At 37.4% G+C, this 12,233-nt stretch overlaps 1 protein-coding gene across 3 annotated transcripts in view; it reads right to left on the reverse strand.

Moving 5' to 3' along the window:
* Bank1 (B cell scaffold protein with ankyrin repeats 1) overlaps window positions 1–12,233 on the reverse strand; it is a 288,493-nt gene that overhangs the window by 46,340 nt on the left and 229,920 nt on the right. For all 3 annotated transcript variants that reach the window (XM_031375619.1, XM_031375621.1, XM_031375620.1), the window contains 2 exons: window positions 10,450–10,758; window positions 6,589–6,888 (listed from right to left, as the gene is read on the reverse strand). In XM_031375619.1, the coding sequence (XP_031231479.1) occupies window positions 6,589–6,888; window positions 10,450–10,758 (609 nt within the window). The remainder of the gene's footprint in view (window positions 1–6,588; window positions 6,889–10,449; window positions 10,759–12,233) is intronic.

Consider the following 12,233-nt stretch of genomic DNA (forward strand, 5'->3'; position numbering starts at 1 on the left):
GAGAGAGAGAGAGAGAGAGAGAGAGAGAGAGAGTTATTCATATTAGTACATTTAGTACATTCTCCTTTAGAGATTGGCAGAGACAGAAGAGTGGAAAGCACATAACGACCTGGAGGTAAATGACATGGAAAATGAAAGGCAAGGGTGATATTCACAGACGCTTAGGTTCTAAGGAGAAAACATTCATTTTCTTTCCAATTCAGAACAGAAATGTGAGCTTTATCAGTAGGTTACTATGAGAATACTATTTCCACACAGGAAATCTCATAACCAATTATTTCCTCTAATATTTAGGCAACTTAATTTAGGGAGAATGGTAAAACAGAAAGTTTTTATTTAAATATGTAATTTATATAAACAAGGATGTTTCTATTTTAAAAACGTGTCCTATCTAGGAAGTGAGTAAGTTCTGGAAAAAGGTTTTATGGGATTGACAGCTTGAGACCATCACAATGAGTTTATATTAGCTAAGGGTCCATGCATCCTTGGGTAGGCATATCGTCCTTCAGGCGAGCCACATATATCCAACACCCACTGCTTGCCCAGCTGCAGGCTGCCTTGTTTTCGTCATTTCAACTCAGTTAGAAGAGAGTAAATACTAATTGAGTAATAACCCAAATCTTTTACTTTTATTTCAAAGGGAAATGACTTGAGTAGTCAGGAAGCCATTGGAAACCTTTAAATGTGTAAACCTTTAGGCTTACACATTTTGGTTCATCATTGATAATAATTGGAATGGGATTTTCTTCTCTTCCTCCATATTGTGTCAGGAAATGCTTTCATTCTAGATACCAGTGATTTTATGTTTTTTTTCCATTGTATTTCATAGGATCTGGCCTTCTAAAGTCTGATCTTATAATCCATTTGGTTATGTAAACTTTAAACAACCATTAAATACTACATATGCTAACAGAACTCACCCTATGTGGATCAAAAACGTCCAAAGCCAGGGCTGTGCTCATTTGTTCTAATTGTTTTCAATATGGGTAGCTGGTAAATATTTTGGAATGGCTTGCATTATAGTATATCTGCATATGCATATGAGAGGAGAGAAGCAGAAGGCAGGCACTAACAAGGAATAGAGGTTGCTGCACCCCATGTATATAGAATAATTTAACGTATCCTTTGCCCATCTCCTGCATTTTTCCCTAAGTCAATCACAGAGCATATGTAGCTTTAGTCCTCATGAAAATCCATAAAGCACATATTATAATTTACAAAGGTAAATTTCTAAAAAATGAATTGAGATTATATAAATTTCACTACTTTATACACCCTTTGAGTTTACAGTGATATCTAGTTTAATTCCATCTCTTCATGGGGTCATGAATTTTACTGATGAGCTTTCTTCAGAGGGGATGCTATTCACTGGGATAGCTCCATAGAACATCTTCTTCTCTGGTCACTCAAACCTAATCACTCTAATTTCTAATAACTCTGGTCAGACTTAAAAAGATACTCACAGTGAAAAATCCTAGAAGAAAACACTAAAAATTCAAGAAATCTAAAGTGGTGCACGTGTGTGTGTGTGTGTGTGTGTGTGTGTGTGTATCTATGTGTGTGTGTGTGTCTGTGTGGGCAGTTTGTTAAATGAACATTATCTAAAGATTTCAAATGTTTACTTTTGCTTAATTGTGGTAATAATGCAGATCAGAGTCTGTCAACACTAGTACTGTTGGCATTTTATACTATGTAAGCTTTTACACTGGAAGTATAGAAGGCTGATCTTTAAGTTATAGGATATTTATCAGGTGCCTTTGAGTTCTACCTCCTAGGTGCTGCTAGTATTATTGTACTCGTGAAAGTCAAAGTTTCTCTAGACATTGCTACCTGACATCTGGGAGACACTGAGAATTACTACTATAGGTAAATTAATCTTTTTTTTCCACAGACACATTCAACATGACATATTAAGGATAAAATCACAGAGAAGTTGTGGTGCGATTGAAAAAAATCTAAGTGCTTAGTGACACTTTCATCATTTGCTCACATGTTAAAATCTGTAATGTAAGTTCACCCCAATTTAAATATGGCTGCCTTTCCACTTTATATGAGCATGGAACTGAATCCTTGAGAGATGAGACCAATAAGATTTATCCTTGTATCAGTGCTCTAACACATGGCCTGGAAAGTCCTCTTGGTTTCATTCAGTGTCTCTGTAGATGAGGCAGGAGACCATGGTATTCTGCTCTGAGGACAATTAGAACAATTGATTAAGCCAGGTTATATAGCTGTATTGCTTCTGTTCAATGAATAGTATATACTCAGCCACAATGATGGCTCCTTTGTGGAACTGGACCAGTAACCTTTCAGAGAAAGATAAAGAACTTCACCTAGAAAGGCAGGACCCTAACCTGACGGACTGGAGGATGACTATGTTATTCTGTTCTAACAGTACCTGTAGCATGTATATGGTGTGCTGAAGCTAAATGTTTTGGATGAAGTCATGTAGGCAGAGAGTGGTCTGCAAGGCTCTGGCTCTAAGACCTATTTCAACCAAGTTGAATATATTTCTTTGCTAATGAAGACAGAAGCCATTCTACTATGTTATAGTTACAGTGATAGGGATTAATTTTCTTCAGTTTCTATCAGAACCCCCCCAACACACACACACACACACACACACACACACACTGTATATGATAAATTCCAAGTACAAGTGAACTATAAGTGGAAATTCACTGAAAGCGAAGGAATTGTACTTGACATTTAGGGTCTTCTCAGCAGAGACTCCGTCAAGAAGGTCATATACAACTTTCTTACACTGCAAAATGCCAAGGATACCTTGGGAGCAACTGCAGATTGAAAGGGGAACTGTATTGTGCCCCAAATTAACCATATGGACTCAGCACTATTTTTGTTCTATTAACTGTATGAAGGGAGAATGAGAAAGATTCCTTGATGGAAAAAAGTTTCCCTAATAGGAATTTACATCTTTGCATGGTCTAGGATGGAGATGGACTACCAGTCTATCTATGTTGTATTAATTATCATTTTCTTTCTTTGATTTGTTTTAAATCAAGAATTCTGTGACTAAAAGTTATAAATCTATAGAAATATCTATATTTTTGATGCCTATGAGCCTAATCTTGTCCAATATAACAGGAAGAGGAAAGTGTAAAGAGCATGAAATCTGAGAACAGGAAGATCATATAAGAAAAACATGTTTTTGGGGCTGGAGAGATGGCTGAACAGACTGCTCTTCCAGAGGTCCTGAGTTCAGTTCCCAGCAACCACATGGTGGCCCACAACCATCTGTAATGAGATCTGATGCCCTCTTTCAGTGTGTCTGCAGACAGTGAAGTGTACTCATGTACATAAAATAAATAAATAAATCTAAAAAAAGAAAAACATGTTTTTTTTTAAAATGAACAATTCTGGTTGCAGTTCTTAATCTTAGGGTGTGTTTCACACAACAATCAGAATCAGGAACACATCTCCCGATAAAATGGATGGATGCGTGTTCAGTTTTGAATTAAGTTTCATTTCTGGGGTGGACAATATTAGAGTATTACAGGCAAGACAGAGCTATGCTTTGATATGTGATCCATAGCAGGTAGAAAAAGGAGCTAGCTATCTGTGGATGTCTTGGAGCTTTCTTCTGTATGTGCTCTGCCCTGAAAATCAGTAGTGCTTCCAACACTGGATGTTTTCGGGCAGAACAAAAGAATTCATATGCTGACATAGCCTTTGTATTGTCTTTCATACTGTTAGTGAAGTCTTCTACTGTACTCATGTGGGTGCAGACCCTGCCTCTTCCACCATTAGTTCATCAGCGAATATTTATAAAATTCTCTCAGTTTATGAATTCTGCATTCAACAAGGACTTAATGATGGGAAGGGATATTCTGAGGAGACTCATCTCTTCCACTGTGAATCTTGTAGGTCAGAGGGGGAAAATAAATATGAATGCATGAAAGTGAGATGAATGTATTGGTGGAAGGAGCTCACCATTTCTCCTTCACAGGTATGAGGAGCAGAACAATAGTGCTGCTTCTGGCCCTGCTTTCTAGTGTCGTCCTGCCTCTTAGCATCAGTTTCCTTATCTCTGGAATGAGGCTGGCCATGTAAACCACATAGGGCTTGCATGTGAAGTTGCCTCTTTTGCTGTCCCGAGTGGCAGACCAAGCCCACATATCTCAGTAGGCTACAGACACTGTACTTTCTTAACTAGTTTCCCTAATGTCTGACTTTACTAGAATCAAAGAAATGCATAGAACCCTTTTCTATATTAGAATTAGTGTATCAAAGCCATTCTTGGCTCAGATCCTGAGCAAAGGTATTTTTGCAATATCCTCATGACTTTCTCCATTCCTCTGCCTTTTTCTTTGTTTAGTCTCTGAATGATATACTTAGATTTTTCACTCTGTTTTCTTCTTTTATTCTATGCTTTACACATTCCTCTTTGGTTATGTTACACTTCAGGTATGCCAACATCCTGCTGTCACTCTGTGTTTTGGCAAGAATCAAGGATGGGGCATGTCCTCCTAATTAATGAATGGATGGTTGGATGGATGATTTTCTGGGAAACGATGGACATTCCATGTTGCTGATCCACTTGAGTGTGAGGACTAGGAAAGATGTGGAAAAGCCTTCTACAACTAGGGCTATGGGCATGTACATCTGTGCCTGCCTTTTCATTGGGATTTAAATTCAGGTCCTCTTGCTTGCTCCAGCCCCCAATTGCTTATTCTGAATACTTAACCCAAATTTCTGTCTTTCTCTCACTCTAATTGACTTTTGTAGAATTATGTAAGAACCATTAATTTAAATTCATCCTTATTAATGAAGACTTAGAAAGCATGATCAAATTTAAATTTTTTCTCTATTCATTTCTTATTTTAAATTTTCATTTCTTTTGAGAGTTTAATATATGAATAATGCATTCATACAATTTCCACCACTCATTTATTCATGGTTTTCCAAAAGTTAAAAAGAAATGGTAAGAATAATGGAGAAGGATTTTTGAGTGGGGAGAGGGGTGGAAGGATAAGGTATGGGGGGGATAACTGATACAAAAATATTTGAAAAAGCTATATGGAAACATATATAATAGAAGAATTTAACTTCTGTTACCCTAAACAGAGTATTATCTTCTCCCAAGAGTCATAGTTTATAAATAAAGACCCCATTGCCAGGTTATGAGACATTACCCTGGGTAATATGCCAAAGACCTCCACAAACAATACATGTGATTGCCAGTGCTCTTAGTTGCCCAGCATAACTTACCATAACATAGCTAAGGACCTATTATTGCTGAAGACACCTCGCACTTGGGTCATACAACATGGAGAAATCTTACTTGCACTAAGAAGCTGACTATCTAAGTTCTAATTTCATAGTACAGGAAGGTAGCATGAATCTTACCCAGTTGGGAAACCTATCAATTACGATAATGATAGTCATTGCAAGCTATAGCTATGTACCATAATGGTACAGATGTTATGGAGGTAACTAACTGCTTGTATTTAAGACCCACTCCCTAAGAGTAAATCTGACCAAGAACATATGCCTGGAGAGATTATAGGCCCCAGGAATGAACATACTATTATTTTGCTAAATGGACACAATATCAAACTACCATGTACATTCTTATTGTAGCTCTGAGACCTCATCAGAGGTTATTGATGCAATGGATAATATATATAGTTAACACAGAAACTCATAGCTGCTCAAAATGCAGAGACTAAAAAACTGTGGAGTGCTGACTCACAAATGGGACATCTATGTCACCTCTATGTCACTAAGGCCCAAGGACCATCATGGAGAAGGAACAGGAAGATATTAAGAGCAGCAAGAAAATTGGAGTAAAAAAGTATTTTCTGGACAGAACAAGACTGATGCATCCATGATATCACAGCAACCTGGGCTGCCTGTGCAAGACCTGCACAAAAATACATCCTTCTAGCATGGGGAGGGGAGAAGGACTCAGTTGACCCATACCTCAAGAAGGAGCCACTGACAGTTAGTAGCCTCTAGGAGTGAGAGAGTCAGTTTTCTTTAAGGTCCCTTGTTGGTAAGCCTTGTTCCAGTTGATGGCTCTACTCACATAAGTATGTAGGCAGCATAAATTGGATTAAGTAGATTATTAACATTAAAGACAGTTGGGAGGGAGCAGGTGAATCTGTAGGAGGGTGGTGATTATGATATTGTATGCATGTATGAAATCCTTCAAGAATTAATACAAATATTAAAAATTGCCTCAATATAGCTTCTCTGTGACTTGAAAAGATGCTCACAACCTTTAGAATTTTAAATCACCAGTGGCTTCACTTTCTATCCCACCCTCTAACCCCAGGTCTTCTATAAACCAAGGGACAACAAGCATAAAGAAGTAGGGGCTCTTGGCATGGCTCAGTGATTAAACTTAACTGGTAGCTCTTTCAAAGGACCCAGGTTCAATGTTTAACACCCTCATAGTAGCTTATTCTATTTAGTCTGCAATTCTATTTTCAGACCATCTATGCTCTCCATGGCCTCCATGGGTACCAGGGATGTATGTGTTACATAGACATACATACAGGCAAAATATCCATGCACATACAATTTAAACATTGAGGAAAAAGTCAATAAGTAAGAAAATATTACCTTGAGCTATGTAAGGTGTTGTTTCTTCTTTGAGAGGGATGTGAGTAGGCCGGGGTGCGGGGGCTGGTGGTCTGTTTATAATGAAAGACCGATTTCCAGTTCTTTTCTTTACACTCTTACTGGCCAGGATCAGGTCATACTCATTATCTTCAGTCTCTGCAAATGCATATGGGTTTTCTTCTTCCTCCTCCTCCTGTGCTTCTTCCTTTTCTTCTCTGCTGGGATCCTCTCTTGTCTCTTGTCTTGCATGGAGATCATTCCTGTTGTGACTTCTTTCCATTTGGTTTTCCAGCACTTTCCCTGCATAGGAAATATTTAGTTTGGGTTTACTCTTATATTTTTTTTTGTAATAATCTTGCTGTCTTTAATTGCATATATCACCTCGAATCAGTTTACTCAAATGCAATTGAAAACAATATGAAAAGGGACCTGTCTCCACTAAGATGTTTCTATTCTATTCAAAAAGAAATGCCAACTTTGTATGAAAATACTTTAATATGTGTTTTAAAATATTATTTTTCAAACATGATTAAAGGTATGTATTTATTATCTCAAAATTGAGGCATAAATTTATATATCAATTCCCAATGCTTTGAAAGGAGGTGTTTTAAAGCATACAACTTGTAGAGTATTTTTTTCATCAATAAGTCTTCTTCGCTTTTCTACTGCTTGGACTGAATGTTTCACCTAACATCTAATTTCTTTGAAAATGTTTTAAGGGATCAGTCAGACATACTGCCACTATCTGTCCTAACAAGTGTTTCCCTGCTATTACAAACTGACTTTCAAAAGTGTGACTCTTGGTTTTCATAGGTGAACGTGGACCTCATCCAGAAACATGGCACCAAGGCCGAGGTCTGGACATATCAGACAGTGTGGGTGGTTGTTGGCTTAAGTGTTAGTTATACGATTAAAAAGCAGTCACACATTTAAAGTCTTTGGGGGTCCATATTCAGTAAAATATTTACATACTTTATAAGAACACACTAAGAAAATTTAGTAGCAGTTGTTAAACAGATACGCATTTGAAGCACTCTGTGGTTAATAAGCTAAAAAGAACCTGTGGCTCTCTACTAGGCCAACGAGAATGTCTTTCACTATGAATATTATTGTTTACTCTTTTAATTTCTATTTGCCTTTGTTCAGATAACATGAATCTGATAATAATTATGATAACTGGGATTTTAGTGGAAAATTTTGGATGCTCAAAGAAAGCACAACTAGTAGAACCACACAAAGGGTATTTTTCCAAGAGTATTCAGGAATTGCTTTTGGTAGTTCTGGAAGAGGCCGCCATGACAGCCTTCCAAAGCGTCTTAAACTTTATTCTTCTGGTTAGTTTCACCTAAGAAGTGTTAAATACCTCTGTGCCTGGCACCAGCTTTAAAAATCACCGTGTCTTGCTTTTTTCTGCATGAATCATATGGCTTTGGGATTTTGACTTCTGTTTCCCTGACAGCCTCTGGGTGAAACCTGATTAAGTGTGTGGGAAAGACTTTTACAGCACTTCATTTTTAGCAAAATGTGTCAACTGTCTCACTTTTATGAACCCATTTCCTGAGCTGTTAACTCCCTTTGTTCTCCACCCACCACTCTTTCCAACTCGTTCTAAAGTTGGGCTCATACTAGGAATCTTACATTTTACTTCTTGTCTTCCAAAGTATCAGATTATACTTTCTGTTAAGAAGTTGGGCCTGAGTTTTTTTTTTATTCCAGGTTGTATACTAATAAATAATAAATGAATCGCTTCAAGTGGTAAAATAATAGGGTACAACTGTATAGAAAAGAAAAAAACCTTTAACATACTCTAGTTATAGGCTCTCTGGTCTTGTGTCCAAGTGGCAGATGGCTCATAATGATAGTTCAGTTTCTTGATTTTTGTGAATGTAAAAAGATGTTCTATAGTGGTATGTCTTAGTAGTTTATCAAAATTATGTCTGAAAAGCTCGTGCATGGAATTTGACATCTGTTGTCCATAACTCAAGGACAGATCTTGAAAAATGAACTAAGGGGTCAAGAGCACTTGCTGCTTTTGCAGGGGACCTGAGTTCAATTACCAGCAGCCATATAGTGGCTAACATATTTGTAGTCCCAGTCCCATGGGATCCAACAGGCATACACATAGGAAACATGTATTTGTTCAGGCCAATCAAAATTCATACACATAAAGTAAAAAGTGAGTAAGTCTAAAAAAGAAAACTTGTAAAAATGTGTTGCCAAATAGTGCCATTTTTTTTTCTGCTCACTTTTCAGTGCTATGGTGAAAAGATGAACTGGAAAGATATAAAAGTAGAAAAGGGATCAACTGCCAGGAGGAAGGTGACTAGTGAGAAGACAAGAAAGTAGGGAAAAATGAATATGATGAAAATATACATGCATATGTGTATTATAATGAAACCCATTTATAAACATTATATTCAGAATATAAAAGTATTAAGCAAATGAATGCAGCAATATTAATTTTAAATAAAAAATGTTTTTCTTTGGCAGGGTTGTCTTTTATGTTGTGATAGTTTTCAGGAGATATATTGGCCACAATTATAATTTTGATCATAGCGATCTGGTTAAACTTATGAAAGGATGGTATTAGGTTTCTTAACCTATATATCGTATATGAAGACTTATAAAAATATGATATAATATCATATCTTATAGATATTTAATCTGACATATATAATAGTTTTATCTTAAACTCTTCATTATTTAAAAATTTCAAATGTAAAAAAACACAGTAGAATTTTATGACCAGTCTGTTGCCCTCTTGTTTTCTTCTCCTACAGAGATTTATGTACCAACTGCACTGTTATCCCGAAACGGTCCACAGAAGCTTGGCACATAGTAAGTGAGCAAAGAATGCGGGTTGAGTGGTCAAAAAAGTTTCTCCCAGGTTTGGTTTTCTGACATAGTATGGCATCTTAGTGCAGCTTATATTGATAAGCATGAGCCTTCCCAGAGACAGTCAGTGCCTTAGAGGAGAGGTCATAATGCTAAATGTTATGGTTTCAAGCATTCACTTGAACAAATATTTCATGTATATAAGTATTTGCTTGCATGTATGCATGTGTACTAAGTGTATACAAGCCCAAAGAAGCCAGAAGAGGGGATAGATATCTTGGAACACTCAAAGACCATTGTGAGCCACCACATAGTTTCTGGGAACAGAATGTAAGTCCTCTGCAAGTGCAGCGAGTGCTCTTACTTGCTGAGCCATCTCTCCAGCCTCTTCAAATGTCACCCTTTAAAGCCACATTCATACATCTGATAGTCTTCTACGATCTGATGACTAAAATATTTATTTTTATGGCATACAATGAATAAAGAGGGGCATTGTGAGAATAGTTTATAACTTGAGAGTTAAGCACAAACTAGGTCAATAAAACAGGGGATGATAATGAATGACCCTGGATCTGGGAGTGTCCAAAGCTATGGAGAACTCCAGGCAGATTAGTTCTAAAGGAAAGTCTTGCTACCAGGCAAGCAAAGTGACCATGGTCATCTCCTAGTTTCCTCTTACAGCGTTCCTTCTGGCCAGAGCATTGAAGTTTCCCACAGAATTCACCATATTCATTTTATGTTCATCACTAAGGATTATTTCCAAATTATATGATTATTTTATTATTATTATTTATTATATTTACTTTCCTAAAGCTTTGCCAGAACTCTTTACTTGGGGAGGGAAGCAGGGAAAGAAAGTAGATAGATCATCTCTTGCTTTCTTCTCTTAGCTTCAGTTGTTAAAGATCAGGGAGTCACCCTTGGTTTTAAAATCTGATCATGTGTCTGCAGATCCACCCTTGTACCATATGTTGTGTAGAAGCCTTGGAATAAATTGTTTCTCTGCATTTTTAGCTAGAAACTTACCTTGTGAGGTAAAATGAGGTCTTTCTAGTTGGGAGGCAGCAGCCCCTGGTCGTGGTGGGGGCAGAGGTGGCCTGCAGGGTGGGAGAGGCTCTTCAGAGTTGCCTTCGGTGTCAAACCCAGGGATGAACACATACAGATCATCATATTGGTTCTCGGAGCTTTCCCTGTCGACCTCTGGCAGGATGGGTCTTGCCTCAGCACTTGCTTCTTCCTCCTTTTTGTCGACAGACCTTCCAGATTCCTCACATCTGCCTGTGCTCCAACTGTGTGTCTTCCTGAGTTCATGGTGAGATGCTGGAGACTGCATGGCTATGTATGATGAAGATTGAACAGTTTCACTTACACACACTGTCTGGAGGTATTTTGAGAATCTTCACACAAGCAGTAGTAGTTAATACATTTTTATCATCTGCATTATAGCAAAAAGCTGTCCACTGCACAGCATAGCCCCTCTTTAACTAATGGACATCAAAGTTCCATTTACTCTTGTTTCATGAGTACACATAGACTATGATATTTTGATACTGTAGAGTAACTGTAGGAAATGAATCTATGCCTCTAAGCATTTCCATATATTTATTGCATATATTACTTAATATAGTCATTGTAATATTTTGCATAATTAACTAGTGTAAATTTATTATTGGTGTTTCATTAATTTTTTTTTCCTGGAAAAGGCATACCTATTGATAAAATGCATTATGTTCTAAAATTTAACCAACTGAGTCAATGTCCCTATACTAAGAAGCATACCACATTTACTCTATCAGGCCAGGAACAGCACAAAAACAGTGGGCTGCAGTAACTTCACAGCTGTAAAACTTACATAATGTTCTCTTTTTGAAAGTGAAAATGAAAGAGACAGTCTTTGATCTTTCAAACAGACGTTGGAATGTGTCTTATCATTTTCAATGAAAAAGAATTGTTTTCAAATGTTGCTAAAGTAAAATATAACTTTAAATATCAAATAAAACAGTATGGGGGGATTTTTTTCTGTTTTAAAAAAATGAAGTTATGTGGTAGAAAACTTTCAGCAGTGAAAGAAAACTTAGGCCTGAGGAGGAGAGTTCCTGTAGAAGGGTAGTCTTTCTTTCACATGAAGAAGAAAGACTTGCTTTTTGCTTCTAAAACTGAACTTAGATTCTATAAATACTAGTCTGGGAAGAGCAGGTAGATGTGTGTGTGTGTTCATGTGTGTATTGTGTATATGTTGCCAATGTAGGGTATGTGTGCATGTTGTGTATGTGGGGTGTGTGTATGTCTCAATATATATGTGTGTTGTATGTGTGTATATGGATGTGGTATCTGGGGAGTGTGTGTGTATGGTGTGTTGGGTATTTGTGTTGTGTTTTGTGTGTGTGTGTATGTGTATGCACATGCATGTGTGTGATTTCTGTCCAGAGGTCTCACTCATCTTCCTGTCCATAACACCTAAACACTGACTCTAAAGTAAAGGAATCCCTTGAAATTTTGATGGAGCTGATGGAGTGACTGGAAGGAAGGTATTGGGCATGAAGATGCTTGACTATTTTGTTTAAGAAAAATCAGTCATCAGCCCAGAATTATAGTCAAAGTACAGGAAATTGCACACCAGCCCTTTAGTTTAAGAGTCTGCATTTGGCACTAACAAGGAAGAGAAATTTCAGGTGCTTCTCAGATGTGTCCAGATCTGGAGTCCAGCCCTAGCAAGGTAGAGTTAGTAGGCAGATGGTTTCAGGGTACCCCATGATCATTGGGATACAGAATGGTATGCTCTGACCTTCCTCCAGTTCCATGAAAACTTG

The sequence above is a fragment of the Mastomys coucha genome, unplaced genomic scaffold (genome assembly GCF_008632895.1).
Source record: "Mastomys coucha isolate ucsf_1 unplaced genomic scaffold, UCSF_Mcou_1 pScaffold16, whole genome shotgun sequence".
NCBI classification, from domain to species: Eukaryota; Metazoa; Chordata; class Mammalia; order Rodentia; family Muridae; genus Mastomys; species Mastomys coucha.